Genomic DNA, 22,316 nt, shown 5'->3' on the forward strand with positions numbered 1-22,316 from the left:
TTTCCTGATGATGAGTGATTATGAGCATCTTTTCATGTGTCTGTTGGCCATCTGGATATCTTCTTTGGAGAAGTGTCTGTTCATGTCTTCCGCCCATTTTTTAATTGGGTTATTTGTTTTTGGGGTGTTGAGTTGTGTAAGTTCTTTATATAATTTGGGCACTAACCCTTTATCCAATATGTCATTTGCAAATATCGTCTCCCATTCAATAGGTTGTTTTCTAGTTTTATTGATTGCTACTTTTGATGTGCAGGTTTTTTATTTTGATGTAGTCCCAGTAGTTTATTTTTGCTTTTGTTTTCCTTGCCTCTGGAGACATATCTATAAAAATGTTGCTGTGGCCAATGTTACAGAAATCACTGTCTTTGCTCTTTTCTAGGATTTTTATGGTTTCTAGTCTCACATTTAGGTCCTTAATCCTAAATTTGTTTTTGTGTGTAGTGTAAGAAAGTGATTCAGTTTCTTTTGCAAGTCCCCTTCCAGTTTTCTTAACACTATTTGTTGAAGAGATTGTCTTTTTCCTATTGCATATTTTTGTCTCCTTTGTCAAAGATTAATCACCATATAATCATGGGTTTATTCCTGGGAACAATTCTGTTCCATTGATCTGTCCATTTTTGTGCCAGGACCATACTGCTTTGATTTCTACAGCTTTGTCATACATCTTGAAATCTGGAATCAGGATACCTCCAGTTTTGTTCTTCTTTTTCAAGATTGTTTTGACTATTCAGTTCTTGTGTGGCTCCATACAAATTTTGGGATTGTTTTTTCTAGTTCTGTGAAAAAACAACTAGATTGTTTTTTCTAGTTGGTATTTTGATAGGGATTATACTACCTCTGTAGATAGATTGCTTTGGATTATATGGACATTTTAATAATATTTGCTTTTCCAATCCATGAGCATAGAATATCTTTCCATTTCTTTGTGCCATATTCAATTTCTTTCATCAGTGTTTTATAGTTTTCAGAGTACTAGTTTTTCACCTCCTTGGTTAAGTTTGTTGCTGAGTGTTTTATTATTTTTGGTGCAATTGCAAAAGAGATTATTTTCTTAATTTCTCTCTGCTGCCTCATTATTAGTGTATAGAAGTGCAATGGTTTTCTGTATGTTGATTTTGAATCCTGCAACTTTTCTGAATTCATTATCTGTTGTAGTAGTTTTTTTGGTAGAATCCTTAGGGTTTTCTATACATAATATCCACAAATAGTGAAAGTTTTACTTCTTTGTTACCAATTTGGATGCCTTTTATCCCTTTTTGTTGTCTTTTTTTAAATCTATTTATTTATTTGTTTATTTATTTATTACTTGACAGAGAGCACAAGCAGGGGGAGCAGTAGGCAGAGGGAGAGGGAGAAGCAGGCTCCCTGCTGAGCAGAGAGCCTGAAGCAGGGCTTGAGTCCAGGACCCTGGGATCATGACATGTGCCGTAGGCAGACACTTAACCGACTGAGCCACCCAGGCGCCCCTCTTTTTGTTGTCTGATTGCTGTGGCTAGGACACCCAGAACTATGTTGAATAAAAGTGGTGACAGTGGACATCCTTATAGATAAGGATGTTTATCTAACCTTAGAGGGAAAGCTCTCAGTTTTTCCCTATTGAGTAAAATGTTAGCTGTGGGGTTTTTTCTATATGGCCTTTATTATGTTGAGGTATAGTCCCTCTAAACTTACTTTGCTGAGGATTTTTATCATGAATGGATGCTGTAGTTTGTCAAATGCTTTTCTGTACCTACTGGAATTATCAAATGGCTTTTATTCTTTAAATGTTTGGTAGAATTGATCTGTGAAGCTGTCTGGTCCTGGACTTTTATTTTGGGGAAGTTTTTATATCATTGACTCTACTTCATTGTTGGTAATCAGTCTGTTCAAATTTTCTATTTCTTCCTGATTCAGTTTTGGGAGGTTATATGTTTCTAGGAATTTGCCCATTTCTTCTAGATTGTCCAACTTGTTGGCATATAATTTTTCATAACATTCTTTTATAGTCCTTTATCTTTCTGTGGTGTCAGTTGTTATTTCTCGTCTTTCATTTCTGAATTTATTTGAGTTCTCTCTCTCTCTTCTCCTCCTCCTCCTACCTCCCCTCTCCCACCCCTGAAGACTGGCTAAGGTTTATTAATTTTCTTGATCTTTTCAAAGAATCAGCTCCTGATTTCATTGATCTGTTCTATTTTTTTAAGTTTCTATTTCACATAAATAAATAAAAAATTTAAAAAAAAAAAAAAGGATCCCTGGGTGGCGCAGCGGCTTGGCGCCTGCCTTTGGCCCAGGGCACAATCCTGGAGACCTAGGATCGAATCCCACATGGGGCTCCCAGTGCATGGAGCCTGCTTTTCCCTCTGCCTATGTCTCTGCCTCTCTCTCTCTCTCTCTGTCTCTGTGACTATCATAAATAAATAATTTTTTTTTAAGTTTCTATTTCATTTATTTTTGCTGTAATATCAATTATTTGCTTTCTCTTACTGGCTTTGGGTTTTTGTTGCTGTTGTTCTTTTTCTAGCTCTTTTACATATAAAGTTAGGTTGTTTATTTGAGATTTCTTGCTTCTTGAGGTAGGTGTATACTGCTATAAACTTCCTTCTTACAACATCTTCTCCTTCATCCCAAAGATTTTAGACTGTTGTGTTTTCATTTTCATTTGTCTCCCTGTATTTTTTTATTCTCTCTTTGACTTCTTGGCTGATCCATTCATTGTTTAGTAGCATGTTATTTAACTTCCATGTATTTCTGTTCTTTCCAAATTTTTCTTGTAATTTATTCCTAGTTTCATAGTGTTGTGGTCAGAAAAGATGTACAATATGACTTTGATCTTTTTGAACTTGTTGAGACTTGTTTGGTGACCTAGTATGTGATCTATTCTGAAGAATGTTCCATGTACACTTGAAAATAATGTGTACTCTGCTGTTTTAAGATGGAATGTTCTGAATATATCTGTTAGATCCATCTGGTCCAGTGTGTCATTCAAAGCCACAGTTTCCTTGTTGCTTTTCTTTTTGGATGATCTACCATTGATGTAAGTGGAGTGTTAAACTCCCCTACTATTGTTGTATTACTATCAATAACTTCCTTTATTTTTTTTATTAGCTGCTTTATGTATTTGGGTACTCCCATGTTGGCTACATAAATAACAATTGTCATATCCTCTTATTGGATTGTTCCCTTTATGATTATATAGTGTCCTTCTTTGTCTCTTGTTACATCTGTTTTAGGGTCTATTTTGTCTGATATAAGTATTGCTTCCCCAGCTTTCTTTTCCTTTCCACTAGCATGATAAATGCTTTTCCATCCCTTCACTTTCAATCTACATGTGTCTTTAGGCCTTAGTCTCTTGTAGGCGCACATAGATAGGTCTTGCTTTTTTTTTTTTTTTGATAAATTTATTTTTTATTGGTGTAGGTCTTGCTTTTTTATCCATTCTATCACCCTTTGTCTTTTGATTGGAGCTTTCAGTCCATTTACATTCAAAATAATTATTGCAATGTACTTACTGACATTTTGCTACTTGTTTTATTGTTGTTTTTGTAGTTCTCTGTTTCTTTTCTTACTCTCGTCTATCATGGTTTGTTGGCTTTCCTTAGTGTTAGATTATTTTCTGTTTGTTTTTTGCATATCTATTACTAGTTTTTCATTTGTGGTTACCATTAGGTTTGTATATAACATCCTCTTCATATAGCAGGCTATATTAAGTTGATGGTCACTTAAATTTGAACCCTTTTTATGTTTTTTTATCTCTTTTTTAAAGGTCTCACTGAGGTCCTCCACTCTTCTCAAGTCCAGCGAATGTCTTTATGACCATTACTTTAAATTCTCCACCAGAGGCACCTAGATGGCTCAGTTGGTTAAGCATCTGCCTTCAGCTCAGGTCATGATCTCGGGGTCCTGGGATCAAGCCCTGTGTTGAGCTCCTTGCTCAGCAGGGAGTCTGTTTCTCCCTCTGCCTCTCCCCTGCCCCCATTCATGCTCATTTTCTCTCTCTCTCTCTCTCTCTCAAATAAATAAACAAAAATGTTTTAATAAAATAAATTCTCCAGGGATCCCTGGATGGCGCAGAGGTCTGGTGCCTGCCTTTGGCCCAGGGCGCGATCCTGGAGACCCCGGATTGAATCCCACGTCGGGCTCCCGGTGCATGGAGCCTGCTTCTCCCTCTGCCTGTGTCTCTGCCTCTCTCTCTCTCTCTCTCTCTCTCTCTGTGTGTGTGTGTGTGTGACTATCATAAATAAATAAAAATTTTAAAAAATTAAAAATCTAATTTCTATAAATAAATAAATAAATAAATAAATAAATAAATTCTCCAGGCATATTACTTATCTCCATTTCTTTTATCTCTATTGCCATGAGTTTGTCCTATTCTTTCATTTGGGACATATTCTTCTGTCTCCTTCTTTTATCTAATTCTGTGTCTGCTTATATGTGGTAGGAAAGTAAGTTGTGCCTCCTGCTATTGAAAGTAGTGGCCTTATGAAGAAGAGGTCCAGGAGTGCCCTGAAGTGCAATGTCCCATTCACCAGAACTTGGAGATTCAGGGGTGTCTACTATATGTGCTGTGTATGCATTGCTGTTGTGACTGACCTCTTTTGTCTTCAGTCCAGTCATCTGCAATGATTGTCCTTGCTTGTTGTGGGCAGGGTTTGATCCTCATGTTGTTGTTAGTGGGCCAATCTGGGGCTGCCTGAGCTTGAGTTGAGTCAGACTAGGCATTTGCCAGAGATGCAATAGCAGTGAACTATAGGGTGCTTTCCTTGTTTGGTTCCCTGGGAAGCTTTTCTTTGGTGGGCATGACCTGCATTCAGACCAGATGTTTGCCCCTAGCCCATTGGTGGGGCCACAGTTGAACTCATGTGTGTATGTGTGTGTGTGTGTGTGTGTGTGTGTGGTTACCTTCCCTTCTCCCTGGGTCAGGAGTCACTTTGGAATGGTGCTGGCCCCTGATGGCACTGCTTACACACTGCCAGGCTTGTGGCACCACTTTGGATGGGCTTTGGTCAAGATCACTTTGGAGGGGCAAAACCACAGGAGAACTCAGGGGCAAGCTGAGCAGTGTCATCAAGGTCTGCGCCAGTTGGCTGCAGGGAGGGACCTGTAGCAAATGGAACCCAGGCAAGCTGGGTTGGGGGGCGGAATCTGCAGAAGTGGAGGTTGGGGAGAGGTATCTGGTGTTAGCAAGGTTTGCGTAGGTCTGCTGTGGGAGGGGACCTGGAATGGAGGCATGGGAAGAGGCATGTCTACAGGAGAATGCGGGGGCCGAGTGTGCTGTTAGCAAGTTAGGTATTGAGTGTTGGCACTGCACTGGTTCCCACAGGTGTCCGTATGTCTAGGCTGAGGGGCGGGGGAGGGATATGATACCCACCAGCTCCTTTGTTCTTGGAGAAATCTCCCAACGATCTCTGCCCCTCCAGCACATGCTCTGAGATTAGTAAACAAATCTCTCTCCCATGTATTCCAGGTGTTTTTCAAACTGCTGCTTCTATGCTGTTTCTGCAGGGCTGTTTGTTGTGCTGCTTCTTTAAGGGCAGGGACTGTTTCTTTTCTTCCCAGAGCTGAGCTAGCTGATTTTTAAAGTTCCAGATGTGAAGCCCAGCTGATTGTAAGAACTCATGAAATCAGGTGCCTTTGATTTTCAAAAGCAAATGTTACAGGGATTTGTCCTCCCCGTGTGATAATCTGTTTCTGTCCCTGCTCTGTACCCACACCATCCCTTCCTCCCACGGATAGTCCTGTGGGTCCGTCAATTCCCAACTGCATCTCTGCCCTTCCCACCCTCTTTGATGTGACCTCTTCTATACATTTAGCTGTGGAGAATTTGTTCTGCCAATCTTCAGGTCATTTTCTGGGCTATTTACATTGGTGTGGTGTTATCTAGTGAGGCAAGGTGTGCTTAAGGTCCTTCTCTGCCATTTTCCCCAAAAATCTAATTTTTATTATTTTTTAAAGGATTCAGGACTGTATATATAGTATGCTGTCATGTATGTATCTATACCTAGAATATTTCTAGAAATATCAACAAGAAATTCATAATAGTAATTCCTAGAGAGAGGAAATGGGTGGGTGGTTGGGGACAAGAAAGCTTGCTGTTTAAATTATGTACACCTTTTTGTATCTTTTCAATTTTATGTATTACCAGTTCCCCAAAAAAGCAAACTTAAATACCTACACACACTGTGAATAGAGGAAAAAATGGAACAAAAGGGAAGGAAAGGACCAGGAAGAAGGTCTGGAAGCACAATGATCATAAATTTAGACCAAAAGGCAAAAGCAACTCAAATTCTAGAGGCAGACCTCCCTGCTCTGCAGTGTTTGGGGTTGACTCATTTGTCCATTTATTTACCAAACATTCCAGAGTGACTTTCATGAGCCAGTAAGGTGTTAAATGTTCAGGCACAGGCCTTGGTCCTGTCCTTAAGTAATTCATATACTGATGGGGAACAGAGGAGTAACTAGACTATTGTCATGTTGACTCGTGGAGATAACACCCATTCAGGGTTTGCAGAAGCATAAGAGAGAGGCACTGAGGTCTAGTATGCAGTGGAAAATGAAGAGAAAACTTCCCTAGAACACGATTCTGGCTTCTCCCTTCTGTCCCTAGGTCTTCTATCATCATCACCTTATTCTTTCCTGTTGCAGAAGGGAGGGATCTGAGCAATCTCCTCATTGCTGTTGTCCCTACAGAGCAAGTGCAGGAGCCTCAAGTCATCATAAAGTCTGTGAACAAATCTGATAGTGGCTCCTGTAACGTTACGTTGATTTGCTTTGTGGAGAAAGCAAGGACAAATCTTCTGTACAGCTGGACCGGGAGGGATGCCAATGCTTCTGAATCCCATGAGGGCTCTACTCTCACCATCCAATGGACGCTGTGTCACCCAGACCTGCCATACACCTGCACGGCCAGGAACCCAGTCAGCCAGAATACTTCCAGCCCTGTCCGCGTCCAGCAGTTCTGTACAGGTACGGGCTCCACGTAGGTCCTCCAGGGGATTCCAGAAAAGGTCTGAACAGATATGGAGTCTAAACCACCAGGGCTTGGGCAGGACACAGGTGGAGTCAGGCTTGGAGACGCTTTATTCTCTACCCTCCGGGGCCTTTATATCCCACAGGAAGAAGACAGGCTTGGAGACCCTTTATTCTCTACCCTCCGGGGCCTGAGAGAGACTGTCAAGGCTCTTGGGAACTCCCAGGGAACTGTGAAGCTCTAAGGGTAGAGCAAGGGAAGGGAAGAGAATATGGATGAAGAGGTCCAGTTTGTCTTTGTTTGGGTGGAAGTGTCCCCTGAGGTCTCCTCAGAAGGCCAGGGAGGGCAAGAAAGACCTGAGTATGCAGAAGGCAGAGCCAGGTGCATATTTGTCCATGACAAGAGCTCAGCGGGGATGCTCATCAGAGGAAGGGAGAAGGGGTGCGGGCAAGAGAGCCTACTAGGCTTCAACCTCCTTCAGGCAGGCTGAGGCTTCAGGGAAGAGAGCCAATGACTGAAGCCACAATGTCTCATCTCTGACTACAGCTCCAAGAGCCTCCAGAGGAGAACCAATGGGGGAGACGGTGGTGGGAGTCCTGGGGGAGTCGGTCACCCTGCCCCTAACATTCTCAGCCAGTCACCACATAGAGAACGTCGTTTGGATGCTTAACACGTCTATTATCAGCAAAGAACAGAAAGAAATGGCAACAGCTGATCCACCCATTAAGTTCAAGGATCCAAACAAGAACTCTAGCCAAGACTTCTCCCTGAAGATTGACCAGGTAAAGATGGAGAACGCAGGGCACTACTCTGCCTATGTGTGCTCAGAGGCCTCCAGAGTCATCAAAACAAAACACATCACCCTGCTTGTCTATGGTGAGTTTCTGAGCTGAGTGCTCACCATTAAACTCCTTCCCTGAGATGTTTCTCCTCTTTGCTGCTTTTCCTGCTTCCTTCCCCCGCCCCCTTGAACCTCTCTTCTGTACCAAAATGCCTCAGGCCACTATGATAGCTATCGAGTCCAGACTGGTCAACAATAGGGCAACATCTACCTGCCAAGGTCCCCCTTCTGCTGGGCTTTCAATTAGGTCTGCACCATCTGACCTTCAGTACTTGCCCCTGTCTTCCTGTATTGCTTGTCAAATGGGTCTGGGAACTCTTCAACCTGTATTTTTATAGAATATTATCATGTAAAAAATGTTTTTAAAAAAAGAATATTATCACGTATGAATAAGGGCACAGCTGGCTGGAGTGAAATCAGAGAAGACTCAGGAGAAAGCTTTTAGTGTCCAAAGACCCCATGACCTCCACGCAGGAAGGCTGCTTAGCTCTCCCAAGCATGAGGGACAGAACTTGCGGTCTTCCTCCTCAGGCTTGGGCCTCGCAGGATCTTGACTTTACAGTTGGGTTTACATTTGCCAGCTCCTTCTCCTGTACCATCCAGACATGGTCATCACATCCCCTGCTTGGGTTTGTTGGTGTCTAAGTATCTGTGAAGAGTCACCATCCATGGCCCTGTTAAAATGTGCTGGAGGTCAGCTAGTCCACATTTATAGCATATTGTGACTCAAATATTTTTTAAGAGGCAAGAAGATTAAATAATAATAATAATAATAATAATAATAATAATAATAAAGTGGGTACAACTGGTGCCAATCATATTTCTTTTAAAATTACTAAATTGGGGCCCCTGGGTAGCTCAGTAGATTGAGCATCTGCCTCCGGCTCAAGTCATGACCCCAGAAATCTGGGAGCAAGCCTCATGTCAGGCTTCCTGTTCGTCAGGTAGCCTGCTTCCCGTCAGCCCTGCTCATGCTCTGTCTCACACACACACACACACACACACACACTCTCTATCACATATAAATAAAATCTTTTAAAAAACAAAGCTACTAACATTCATTGAGCACTAACTCTGTGCCATTGTTGCTCTCACCTCTTTACACTTTATCTCTTGAGTAAAAAACTTAGATGATGGAGCCTCCACATGGAAGCCTTGAAGAATCTTCAAAGCACATGGAACATTGTGCTTACCTGTGCCGCTAGTTCTACACAGCTACACAGAGTATTGTGTAGGATGATGCGGTATCTTTCTTTTTCCACTCTTCTTTAATTCCTTCTTTTAGCATCTAGGCATCAAAGGACCAAAGAGGTGAAATGATATGTCTGAGATTTCCTGGCTACCAAGGGAAAGGCCAGGTGCACTCAGAATGTCTGTGGCTTCTGGAGGCACTTTCCCAGCCTTAAGGCAGTGCCAGCTCACAACTTCATGAGAATATTCTAAATGAGTGAAGATGTGGTGACTGCCCAGCGGGCAGGCCTGACTCTGCATTAGGTCTGTCTTTCTCCTTACACAGGGAGGTTGAAGAAGCCAAAGATTACCTGGAGCCTTGAGCTTGCTGAGAATGACATCTGCAGGGTCAGTCTGACATGTTCAGTGGAGGACAGTGGACACAACGTGACATACAGATGGACTCCCCTACCAAAAGGAACTATCGAGTCCCAAAGAGGACCTCACCTCAATGTCTTTTGGACAAATGGTGAAAATCATCCCAACTTCACGTGTATCGCCAGCAACCCTGTCAGCAGCAGCTCCCAGCAGTTTCTTTCCGGCAACATCTGTCCAGGTCACCCTTTACCTCTGCTCAGCCAGACCTCAGGGCCTTGGATGCTTGGATCCAAGTATTTGCATTCTGAGCGGCTTTTTAGGAATACAGTGAGGGAGTATGGGCGAGGGTACTTTTTTATTTTATTTTATTTTATTTTATTTTATTTTATTTTATTTTATTTTTTGGCGAGGGTACTTTAGAGCAGCACATTCCAATAGAAATAGAATAGGAATCACACATGTAATTTATATTTTCTAACAGCCACAGTCGGTAAAGCAAAAAGAAACAAGTAAAACTAACTTTAATAAATGTATTCTACTTAACCCACCAAATCCAAAATATCACCATTTTAGATTGCATTCAATACAATTATACTTGAAATAATTTATATTTCATGTTCTACTAAGTTTTTCAAATCCAGCATGTCTTTTACACCAATAGCTCATCCCAATTCAGATGGAAAGTACTTGATCTGTATTCAGATTTCATAAAAGTTACAGTTGAAAAGGTACATTTTATATATCCAAGTTGTTCCAAACCTACTTATCGATTTTTCAAGCAGAAATTGAATAGCCATATTTCAATTTCGATTTTTTAAAAATTAAATTAAATAAGCAATTTAATTCTCCACTCATACCAGCCACATTCCAAGGGCTCATACCACGGCCTGTGGCTACTACTCTTGGACAGTACAGTGTCAGAGGCTAGTGGAGATGAGTTGATAGAAATTGATAGGTGAAGGGCACCCAGGTGGCTCAGTTGGTTAAGCTTCTGCCTTTGGCTCAGGTCATGATCCCGGGGTCCTGGGACTGAGTCCTGCATCAGGCTCCCTCCTCGGCAAGGAGCCTGCTTCTCCCTCTCCTGCCTGCTGATCCCTCTGCTTGTGTTCTCTCTCTCTCTCTCTCTCTCTCTCTCTCTCTCTCTCTCTCAAATAAACAAATAAAATCTTTATTTAAAAAAAAAAAGAAAAGAAATTGATAGGTGAAGGAATGCAGACCACAAAGTAACACAGACTGTGAGTGGAAACTTCTAGTTTCTTTCTAAGGAAGTCCTAGTGGCTCTTACTAGATGCCAGGCACTATTCTAGGTCATTTTAGCCCAATTAACTTCACCATAATCCTATGTAGCAGATACTGTTACTATTCTCCATTACATAAAGACTGAGACTCAGAAAGGGTAAGGGATGTGCCCAAGGTCGCACAGCAAAAGTATGATTAGAACCCTGAGTTCTGTGCTCTCTCTGCTCTAGAAGGAAGTAGAAAAAAAGGAAGGCTTGCCTAGGCTGTGACAATGCTAGATCAGGCTGGAGGATGGATTTAGAGCCCTGTTAAGTGGAAATCTTGGCTCTATCTTGAGCCTAGAGCTACGGTGTAACCGTTTAGAGAGAGAAGCAGTGGAGTGTGATGGAGAAGGATGTGTCAGGACAGGCAGCCTGCATTCAAATCCTGTTCAGATATTTAAAACTCTGTGACGCTGGGTAAGGCATAGATCTCTCTACCTAGGAACAGTGTCTGCCTTAAATACTGTTATAGCTTCTATCCCAGAACAATGCCTGCTCGATAAATAGTGGTAGAATGAATGAATGAAAAGGAATATTTTCTGCAATAGCACGAGATTTTTACGAGCCAGGTAGGATGGCCATAATGCTTGGTCCATTGTTCCAATCTCCTTGTTATTATTTATATTAATACATCCTTCATTTCCTCTTCAAAGGGCCTAAGAGAAGCATGAAGTTTTACATTGTGATCTTCACGGTGATGGCTGTCATCGTTCTGTGCCTTGTGACCATCTGGTGCATTTGGAAGCGAAAAAGACCTTGTGGGTTTCTGAGATCATGGACACCTGCCAGCATTAGACCATATTCCTACGACCTTTGAAGGCTTGTCTGCCCTGTCACGATCCCCTCCTACCCCTTCTTTCCCAAAACCTCATTTCTTCTCAGAGTGATGAGGGGAGGGCTGTTAGTTGGGACTCTAAATTTAGGTACAAATCATTGAAACCCAACTCAAACTACTTTCTTTTTTCTTTTTTTTTTTCAAACTACTTTTAAAAGGTGCCAGAGGTGTGATTTATTATTTTGGAACTCACATAATCAATCCGTGAGGAAGACAGGGAAGGAGCTGGCCTTAAAAACAAAGGTTACCAGAGACTCAAAAATCACCAGAGCTCTCCATCTCTCACCCTTACTTTCCGCTTTGAGCTGAGGGGCAGGGGTGGGGGTGGCGTGTGCCACAACACAGCCATTGGTAGCTGCAGACTCCCACCTACTAATAGGTAAGCCACCAGGAAGAGAAAAAAGATGCATCCCTCCAACTGCAACTCAAAAGATTTCTGATTGGCACAGTCTTGGGTCATGTGACCATTGATTGGCCCAATCACTGTCTAACCCAAAAGGGTTAGCTATTATGATTGGCAGCTCCCTCAGAATTTCATATCTCAGTGGAATTGGAATAGTTCCCAGGAAGTAGATATTGGTAAGGCCGCATGGGATCCCTGAACAATCGCTGCAAGCCAGCAAACCAATCTGATGGGTGGCTACCACGGGGGTACAGACAGCCAACAGGAGGCTCCTCAGCTGAAGATGACCTTAGGATTCTGGTCACCCTTTCCTGTGCGCACCTACTCACTCCAGGGTTCACCTCCTCCCTAAAGCCTTTTCCTTGGCTTTGTCCGTTTGACACTCAGAATCCTCCGCCTCTCTCCTCACAGCCTTATTGATAAACCTTCTCTTCTTAGGTTTGTCAGGTTCAGCCCCAACCTCCTGCCCCAGCCAAGCTGAAACCCCAGTGGAGGAACCAGGTAAAATCACAGTGACACAGGCTGTGGGGTCTCTGGGCCAGATGGAAGCTCCAAAGCTGGCTATTTGTTCAGTGTGGTCTACCAACCAGCAACATGAGCATCCCCCAGGAGCTTGTTAGAAATGCAAATCGTGGGCACTTCCCCACATAATGAGCTCTAGTCTGCATCTCAAGGTAAATCACATGCCTGTTAAAGTTTGATTATCAATGTGGTTTGGAGAAGGAATGTGGTTTGGGGAAAGAAACCACAACCAGAATGAACCCTGGAAAGATGGTAACCAGAGCCAGGGGAGGCAGCTGTCCTCTGGGGTCTCTAGGGTTCCCCCAGTACTGATCATGATCCCTTGAACGTGGCCTCTGATGAAGACGGAGATAGTTGTCTTACTCTGAGAAGGGAGAAATAAAGGCCAGATAGAAAAATCTGTGGCAGGAGCAAAACTAAAACCTAATTAGAATTAAAACCCATGAGACTCTCTAGGACGTCTTTTACCCAAGAACATCACTGAGGGAGTGATTTTCCAGTTTTTTTTTTTTTAAGGTTTTGCTTATTTATTCAGAGAGACACAGAGAGAGAGGCAGAGACACAGGCAGAGGGAGAAGAAGGCTGGCTGTAGGGAGCCTGATGTGGGACTCGATCCCGGGACCCCGGGGTCATGACCTTTGCTGAAGGCAGACACTCAACCCCTGAGCCACCAGGGTGCCCTGATTTTCCAATTTGTGAAAAATCTAAGGAATGCTTTCTTCAAACAAAATACTGTGCAACACCCCAATAGCACAAAGTGTATAGAAGTGGAGCTGTCTTGATGGGTGTTGGAGTGGTGAGCGGGGCTGCCTGCATCTTAACCGCCTCCCCTTCCCATCACTCAGTGTCCTCAGTTGCCACCCTGAACTCTAAGCTCTGAAGTTCTAAGGAATCCCCAAACTCCACCCATTCGGACAAACTCTGCTTTAAAAACACCCATGTAACCTCTCACGGAGGAGATACCCCAAGGAGATGGAACAGGAGGAGGGCCTGGGTGGGAGGCCAGCAGCTCAACTAATCCAACAGTGTAGGCTTTTCCGATGGGAAAGTGTAGCCAGGAGAAAGGAACCAAAAAGTGAGAATGAGGCTAAGTGGGGAGCTTCCCGCCAGCTCCCTCCTCACAGCTGGCAGGGCAGACCCTGGCCTCCCCCAGCCCACGCTCTTGCTCCTTGGTGCCCTGGGCACAGAAGGAGGGGTAAAGAAGTGCTGAGACACCACTGTCACCCCTGCTCTTCCTCCCTCCCGGTGCCTTTCCTCAGCTCCCAAGGTCTGCCTCTTTAACCTCCCTACCATCTCTCCCTAGTCTCCTCTTCTCTATTTATTTTTTCTAAGATTTTATTTATTTATTCATGAGAAACAGAGAGGCAGAGACACAGGCAGAGGGAGAAGCAGGCTCCCTGCAGGGAGCCCCACATGGGACTCGATCCCCGGACTCCAGGGATCTGACCTGAGCCAAAGGCGATGCTGACCCGCTGAGACACCCAGGCATCCCATAGTCTCCTCTTCTCTAGATCTTCTTTCACTACCGAGGTTCATTGTGTCACAAAATTTTTGTTTATTGAATAGTGTTTTTTTTTTAATTGAAAAGTCATATATTCACATGGTATACAATTAAGTCTCCTTTCAGGGCAGCCCGGGTGGCTCAGCGGTTTAGTGCCGCCTTCAGTCCAGGGCCTGATCCCGGGGTGCTGGGATCGAGTCCCCCGTTGGGCTCCCTGCATGGAGCCTGCTTCTCCCTCTGCCTCTCTCTCTCTCTCTCTCTCTCTCTCTCTCTGTGTGTGTGTCTCTCATGAATAAATAAGTAAGATCTTTTTTAAAAAATGTGTTTCTAAATCCTTTTGGGGTCTTTAATACATTGATAGGCATTAGATATATTTGTGAATGTGTAATGTGTGTGTGTTTGTGTGTGTGTAGGTGACATTCTTTTAATTACACATATGGGAGCGATCTATAGCATTTTTCTGAACCTTGCTTTTTTACCTTAACAGAATATCCTAGTAATATTAATATATGTAAGACTGGCTCCCATTTATTACATCCTACAGATGTGACTTAATTTATTTAACCAGTCCTCATTACCAGACACTCTCATTCCTTGTTTCTTCTTCCCTAAAATAGTATAATAGTTTCTAACCGGCCATTCCTTCTCCAGAGTTTCTCTTTTCTATCCCTTCTGCTCATCACTTTGCAAAGCTCAACTCTGACTGCTCTAAAACCACCAATAGCTCCTTGTGGACTTTGTCTGTTACTCAAAAAGCAATAAAACCTAAGGGCCGGGTGTATGTGTTCTGAGATCAGACAGTCTTGTGTTCGAACCCTGATTCTGCTCATTAGTGATCTTGGGCAATTCAGTCTCGACGCATCAGTTTCCCTACCTTGCAAAATAAGTGCACCCACTTCTTAGGGTTGCTGTGAGTACTGAGTGGGTCAGTGACAACAGTGTGCACTCAATAGGTGGTAATTACTGTTATATTATCACTCAGGATTTAGTCAGACCACCCTTTACCTACTTTTTTCCTACACAAAGCCCGTAGGGAGCTATTAGGAGGAGTAGTTAAGAACATCAAGGGAGAAAAATCAGGGCAAAGTTTCCCAAGCATTCAAATCCTGACCCTACCACTTACTCGGGCAAATATTTAAACCTTATGTGCTACAGTTTCCTCATCTGCAAAAAATATAGTTTTTGTTTTACAGGGTTTCATCCAGATTGAAAAAGCTTATTAATGAAAAGTGTTTAGAATGGTGGCTGACACATACTAGGCACTTGGTAAATGTGAGCCATTATTTCTACACTCAGAAATAGAGTGTAGGCAGGTAGACATGCACCTAGTGTGCCAACCAGTTGTTCAAAACCGACACTCATTTCTGATTGTCCTACACCCAGTCCATTGCAGTTGTTAAATATTTTGAATGCCATCTTTTCCCAAAAGAGAGGGTTTCACACCTGCCCTTAATCGTGGTGCTTCTTCAACCAAGAATAATCCGTCCCTCATCAAAATCTTGCCCCTCCATCAAGGCGCATCTCAATCCCACCTTCATCAGTTCTTCTCTGCTTCCTAACCAGAGCCCGTGTCCTCACATTTTCCTCACTCTTTTCATCTCACCCTTACCAGAGCTGGGCTTGCATTCATTGATTTCTGTATGGATCTGACCCCCAGCAGGACAGCATCCTCCTTCAAGAGCAGGTCTAATGACATTTGTGCTTTCCCAGAGTACACATCACGGCACTTAGGATGGCTTATCCAACAGAGCCGGTTGGGCTCACAGAGAGTTGCTGGGTTCATCCCGTGCCATACCCCATGCATGTTTACCAAGTGAAAATGAGTGAATGCTTCAAAGGAGGAAGGGGGGGCTCAGGGGTTGAGCATCTGCCTTTGGCTCAGGTTGTGATCCCGGGGTTCTGGGATCGAGTCCCATACCTGGCTCCCCACAGGGAGCCTGCTTCTCCCTTGGCCTGTGTCTCTGCCTCTCTCTCTCTCTCTCTCTCTCTCTCTGTCTCTCATGAATAAATAAATAAAATCTTAAAAAAAAAAAAAAAAGGAGGAAAGAGTGGAATAGAATCCCCTGTGGGGAGACAGAACAACCTCTCCTCCAATTCCTTAGGCTTCACCTGGGGTAGAAGTCAGTGCAGCTTGGATCCTTGCACAAAACAAGAAAGAGGTGGGGGCTGCCACACTTTTTACCCAGCCTGCACAATGCGTTTGAAACTCACCACTGGCCGCACATTGTGCAATATGCTCTCCCAAGGGTATCAGGAGTTGGACACGCTCCCTCAGCCTGCCAAGCAACAGACCAAGTCCACCTCCGACGGCAGTGAAACAAGTGAGGAGGACCAGGAAAGGACTGACACACTCAAGGCTGGAAGACACCAAAAGTATGTCTTGGTCAACCAGGAGGACACTGAATTTGACTCAGCATCTGAGGGGCAAGCAGAGTATGATCTCGTCACTCCGGAACGCATAGTGCCTGCGCCTGTGGCCCAAAACAGCACGGTGTATACGCAAGTATTCCTCAACTCTCGGGTGAGCTTTTTTGATTAGTATACGTTCCCTCCGCCTCCTCCACTTCTAGAACCATCCAATATCCTGGATGACTAGTCCCTCCAGACTGGGGGCCAGGATCAGCAGCACATGGGCAGATAACTGTGGCTCTATCCATGTTTACCAAACTTTGGGGTCCCTTGAAGTGAAGGAGCTCGTCCTCAGCTCCAAATCTTGGGCCATTAATAAGGGAGGTATTCAGCAAACAGAAGCACTGTCCCCATTGCACTAACGCAGCCACCATCATCTGTCTAAGACCTGAACCTGGTACAGTGTCCCCTTTCCTTAAGGGCTGAAGGGTAAATTCTGGAAATCTCTCATAGGTGATTATGGGTAGTCTGATGTTGGTCTGTTACAGGGAAAGACCTCAGTTCCTCAGCAGAAAGAGAATTCAGCCACAATCTACAGCTCTATACAGACACCTCAAAAGGTGAGAACAATTTTCTCTGTATCCCAAGGCTCCTAAAACAAGGAATTATTGTGCAGACCATTTTAATTGAAAGTCCTAGGGCAACCCGGGTGGCTCAGCGGTTTGGGGCCGCCTTCAGCCCAGGGCGTGATCCTGGAGACCCGGGGTCGAGTCCCACGTTGGGGTCCCTGCATGGAGCCTGCTTCTCCCTCTGCCTGTGTGTCTGCCTCTCTCTCTCTCTCTCTCTCTCTCTCTCTGTCTCTCATGAATACATAAATAAAATCTTTAAAAAAAAAAATTGAGGGATCCCTGGGTGGCGCAGCGGTTTGGCGCCTGCCTTTGGCTCAGGGCGCGATCCTGGAGACCCGGGATCGAATCCCACGTCGGGCTCCCGGTGCATGGAGCCTGCTTCTTCCTCTGCCTGTGTCTCTGCCTCTCTCTCTCTCTCTCTCTCTCTCTCTGTGACTATCATAAATAAATAAAAGTTAAAAAAAAAATTGAAAGTCCTATATCCCCATGGCAAAGTAACTAAGTTCTATCCAGTATGCACCCCCTTGACATACTCCATGGTCAACAGAGATGCTTTTTTTTTAAAAGATTTTATTTATGTATTCATGAGAGACACACAGAGAGAGGCAGAGACACATGCAGAGGGAGAAGCAGGCCCCCTGTGGGGACCCCTATAAAGAACTCAATCCTGAGACCCTGGGGTCACACTCTGAGCCAAAGGCAGATGCTCAACTGCTGAGCCACGCAGGGATCCCAACAGAGATGCTTAAACAAATATTTCTGGGATCCCTGGGTGGCACAGTGGTTTGGTGCCTGCCTTTGGCCCAGGGCGCGATCCTGGAGACTCAGGATCGAATCCCACATCAGGCTCCCGGTGCATGGAGCCTGCTTCTCCCTCTGCCTGTGTCTCTGCCTCTCCCTCTTTCTCTCTCTGTGACTATCATAAATAAATAAAAAAAATTAAAAAAAAACAAACAAACAAATATTTCTGATTCACATCTGTTTGGCCAAAGGCTGAACATTTCTGATTAATTTAATAATGTTTTATATTGGTTATTCTTGACACTGACCAGAATGAGAAGCTGTAAATACAAATACTGTATGATTTATGCGTATTTCTAAATCTACTTCTAAACCTAATCTTAATCCACCAAAATGGTAATTTTCCAAAACAATTAGAAATTAGCCAATAGTCCAATGTCAAGATTTTTTTGAAAATGTGCTATTAACTACAACACTTTGGTTTTATTTTGGTGTTAAAAGATCCCTTAATGGTAGAATTTACTATTAAATAATAAAAAAACTTTTACATCACGTTCATAAAACATTAACAAACATATTCTCTTGGGATCCTTAGGACACCTCTATAAATGTGTTGTCACCCACATTTTCCAGCCAAAGAAGCTGAAATTCGCAGAAGCTAATTTTGCCAAAGGTCACATAGATAGTAGTTGGGCTTTCGGTATTAAAAACCATAAGGAGGGGGATCCCTGGGTGGCGCAGCGGTTTGGTGCCTGCCTTTGGCCCGGGGCGCGATCCTGGAGACCCGGGATCGAGTCCCACGTCGGGCTCCCGGTGCATGGAGCCTACTTCTCCCTCTGCCTGTGTCTCTGCCTCTCTCTCTCTCTTTCTGTATGTGACTATCATAAATAAATTTAAAAATTTTTAAATAAATTAAATAAAATAAAAATAAAAACCACAAGGAGGGCACCTGGGTGGTTCAGTGGTTGAGCATCTGCCTTGGGCCCAGGGTGTGATCTCGGGGTCCTGGGATCGAGTCCCACTTCGGGCTCCCTGCATGGAGCCTGCTTCTCCCTCTGCCTGTGTCTCTGCCTCTTTCTGTGTGTCTCTCATGAATAAATAAATAAAATCTTCAATAAATAAATAAAAATAAATACCACAAAGACTTTTAAAACAATCCTAAATAATCTTTTTTTTTAAGACTTTATTTATTTATTCATGAGAGACAGAGAGAGAGAGGCAGAGACACAGGCAGAGGGAGAAGCAGGCTCCATGCAGGGACCCCAATGAAGGACTCGATCCCAGACCCAGGATCTTGCCCTGAGATGAAGGCAGATGCTCAACCGCTGAGCTACCCAGGCATCCCCAATCCTGAATAATCTTAAATAATTAACCTTGATCTGAATCTAGCTGCCTGTTCTGCTTTCACTTCCCTGAAAACTTTGGGCTCATACATACTTTTATTTTCCAATCTCCCCCAGAATCCCCTCCTTGTTTTTCCTCCTTGTTTTAAGGTGTTAAAACAAGATTTTTAAAAAAATATTTATTTATTTATTTATTTATTTATTTATTTATTTATTTATTTATTTTAGAGGTGGAGAGGGACAGAGCAAGAGGGCGAATCTCAAGCAGACACCCTTCTGAGTGTGGAGCTGGACATGGCTCGATCTCATGACCCTAAGATCCTAACGTGAGCCAAAATCAAAAGTCAGATGCCTAACTGACTGAGCCACCCCAGCGCCCCCAAACAAGATTTTAAAAAAGAAAACCTCTCGAAGTTGTTCATTTCTACTGCTTCCCTGTGACTAATGAATCAATTAGTAGATATTTATTGAACACCTTTTGTTTGCCCAGAACAAGGCTGAGTGCTTTGGGGATTCAGATATATGTTTAAGGCACCTTCCTCAACCTCGAAGGCCTGTTACCTTATCTGGCTTTCAGTGGAGGAAAAGTGGAACCAATTCAATCACCTGGGAGGGAAATAAAAACACATACTACATACGACTTGTTAGGTGTGCCGTTCCCAAAGGTTTCCCAGACACTGGAAGTAGGGGGACAGTGAACACTGCACTGAGGTAGACAGGAAAGGCTTCATGAAAAAAATTAATTTGGATTGGACCGTAAAAGATGGATAGAATTTGCTCAGGAAATGTTTGTACAGATATGCAGCTCAGCTCAACTATCATCTACCTCATGTCCTGTCCTGTGGAATGTGGCCTCTGCTTAGCCTGTAAGGTACTTCACCTGTGGCCTTGACAGCACATCTACGCTTTTCACTATATTCCCAAAGCTGTTTTCTACTCTGACCTGGCTCTTTGTATTTGGGCCAATACTGATCAATCGTAGAGTCACAGACATCCGTCCCACTCTGAGTTTCAGAATGGCCTTGAGTCACCTCTGGTCTGGTTAGTCCTGCACGGCTCCCACACCACCCCAGGAACTCCAGATCCCTGCAACCACCCTCACTCACAGTCTAGGTGGAAATCAGTGCGTTTCCCCAGCCAAAGGTCTTGACAGTATGTATCCCTTGCCTTCAGAATTTTCAGGACCACGAATACTGATTCTGGATCCCTTAAGGCCATCATTGCCCACTTGCTCAGGAAATCCGCACACCCACTTGAGCTATTATTTTCTGACACACGACACCTCAAAGGTTTATGCTAGTCCCAAGCTACTACTGACACTATGTCTCCTCTCCTCCCTGCGTCAGCTCACATCTCAGCTGCTCCTCAGGGCCTTCCCTGAACAGCGAGTCCTCAGGACCCTGGGAACACGAGGGCCTAAGGGTCTGGGCCTGGATGCATCACTTGGATACATAACTTCTACCACCTGAAATATCTTTATATAGATGTTTGTCGCGACGTCTGGGTGGCCCAGTCTGTTAAGCCTCTGCCTTTGGCTCAGGTTATGATTCTGGAGTCCTGGGATCGAGCCCCACATTCAGCTCCCAGCTCGATGGGGACCCTGGTTTCCCCTCTGCCTCTCCCCCTGCTTGTGCTCTTGCTCTTTCAAATAAATAAATATATTTTTATTTATATATATTTATGATCTATATGTAATATAAAAGGCCTTGAGAGCAAGGCCTTTTATTGTCAGTTTTGTAATCCCTTGACTTGCTATACTAAACCGCCCTCTATCTTCCTTACAGAGAGCCTAGCCAACCTCCCATTAGGAGATTCTCCACTGGGATGCTCAGGTGGCTCAACGGTTGAGCGTCTGCCTTTGGCTCAGGGCCTGATCCCGGATTCCCGGAATCGAGTCCCGCATCGGGCTCCCTGCGTGGAGCCTGCCTCTCTTTCTGTGTCTCTCATGAATAAATAAAATCTTTATTAAAAAAAAAAAAAAAAGGAGATTCTCCGTAAATGCCTGCCATCAGCTTGATGGATTGTCCCACCCCTAGACCAGTCCGTATGACCTGACTCCTACAGCATGGACCAGTCTTAACCCAGCCTGACCTTCCTCTCTCACCAGACACTAGAGCATCCCAGCCTTTATTAACCATATTCTTATGTGTCTCTTGGCTCACAGGTGGTGCCACCACCACAACAGAATGATCCTGAATCTCCTGAAATCCCTACCTATGAAAATTTCACCTGAAAAGAAAAGCAACTGCTGCTTCTACCCCTGTAGTTGGAGAGACTGCTGGACAGTATGGGGCCTGGAGTTCCTAGAGACAGAAACACTTCAGAATTGCCTTCAGTGTCTCTACGATGCCCGGATCTGACCCACCCCCTTCCTGCTACCCCTATGACTTCCCGAGCCCATTAATAAATCAGACACAGGTTCCTTCGTGGAGTCCCCAGCCTTCAAGACGTCCCCGCTCCATCTGTCTCCTCGAGTGCTCATACAGTTTCCCAATTCAGATACACACCACCTCAGAGCTCTGCCAAGACTGGTCCAGTGTTGTTGCAAGGATCCTAGACCTTCACACCATCTTCTAAACATCTGCTAAAACGAATCGAACAGATATTCTCACTCACGGACACAAAGATCTATGTAAAATCATGTCCACTGCAATACCTTTTAAAATAAGAGGACAGAAATAACCTAACAGTCCATTTGTAGGAATCCGGCTAAATGCATGATAGTGTACCCATGGTACAGCAAGCCCTGCTGCTTTTGTAAAGAAAGGAAAGACGAGTACCTGCTAATATGGAATGAGCTCTAAGAATGGAAAGAACAAACTCCAGGGCAGTGTGTATCACATGCTACCAGTTGAATAAAGAAGAAATGTGAATATATATATATATATATATATATATATATATATACACACACACACACATACACATATATATATTTACATATATATACATATATATATTTATATAGTTATACAAAATTTCCAAAAGGAAATACAAAATATGTATTAGTGGCTGCCTCCAGGGACTGTACTGGGTTGTTGTTTTTACTGCATACTTTTTTGTAGTCTGGATTTCTGCTTTTAACCATATATGTGTATCACTCTTTTGATGTATTTTTAAATGCTTAAAATGCCTCTTCCATATAAGCTTCCCTTGTTTACCCCCAAAGAACTTCTCTCCTCATGTGGTCCGTCCTCACTTGTCTCCAGGAGATAGCCAAGCAGCCCCCAGGGAAGAGGGACCAGGCAGGGCATGAGCAAGTGCAAGCTGTGACTATCTGCCATGAGACTGAATGGCCTGGGATCTGGGGATCTGGAATCATCTGCTCCAGTGTGAATAAGACTGGGAGACACTGATAGTTTACAAGGAGTCCAGACC

At 43.7% G+C, this 22,316-nt stretch overlaps 1 protein-coding gene across 4 annotated transcripts in view; it reads left to right on the forward strand.

Moving 5' to 3' along the window:
- The window catches only part of LY9 (lymphocyte antigen 9), a 31,606-nt gene extending 9,311 nt beyond the window's left edge, over positions 1–22,295 (forward strand). For 2 of the 4 annotated variants that reach the window (XM_041723514.1, XM_041723516.1), the window contains 8 exons: positions 6,667–6,942; positions 7,493–7,822; positions 9,304–9,573; positions 11,269–11,373; positions 12,292–12,354; positions 16,123–16,397; positions 16,774–16,845; positions 21,103–22,293. In XM_041723514.1, the coding sequence (XP_041579448.1) occupies positions 6,667–6,942; positions 7,493–7,822; positions 9,304–9,573; positions 11,269–11,373; positions 12,292–12,354; positions 16,123–16,397; positions 16,774–16,845; positions 21,103–21,171 (1,460 nt within the window). In that variant the 3' untranslated portion in view covers positions 21,172–22,293. Of the gene's footprint in view, positions 1–6,666; positions 6,943–7,492; positions 7,823–9,303; positions 9,574–11,268; positions 11,374–12,291; positions 12,355–16,122; positions 16,398–16,773; positions 16,846–21,102 lie in introns of all 4 variants that reach the window. The other 2 variants (XM_041723515.1, XM_041723517.1) reach the window with 2 other exon arrangements.
- The last annotated feature ends 21 nt before the right edge of the window (positions 22,296–22,316 follow it).

The sequence above is a fragment of the Vulpes lagopus genome, chromosome 11 (genome assembly GCF_018345385.1).
Source record: "Vulpes lagopus strain Blue_001 chromosome 11, ASM1834538v1, whole genome shotgun sequence".
In the NCBI taxonomy this organism is placed as follows: domain Eukaryota; kingdom Metazoa; phylum Chordata; class Mammalia; order Carnivora; family Canidae; genus Vulpes; species Vulpes lagopus.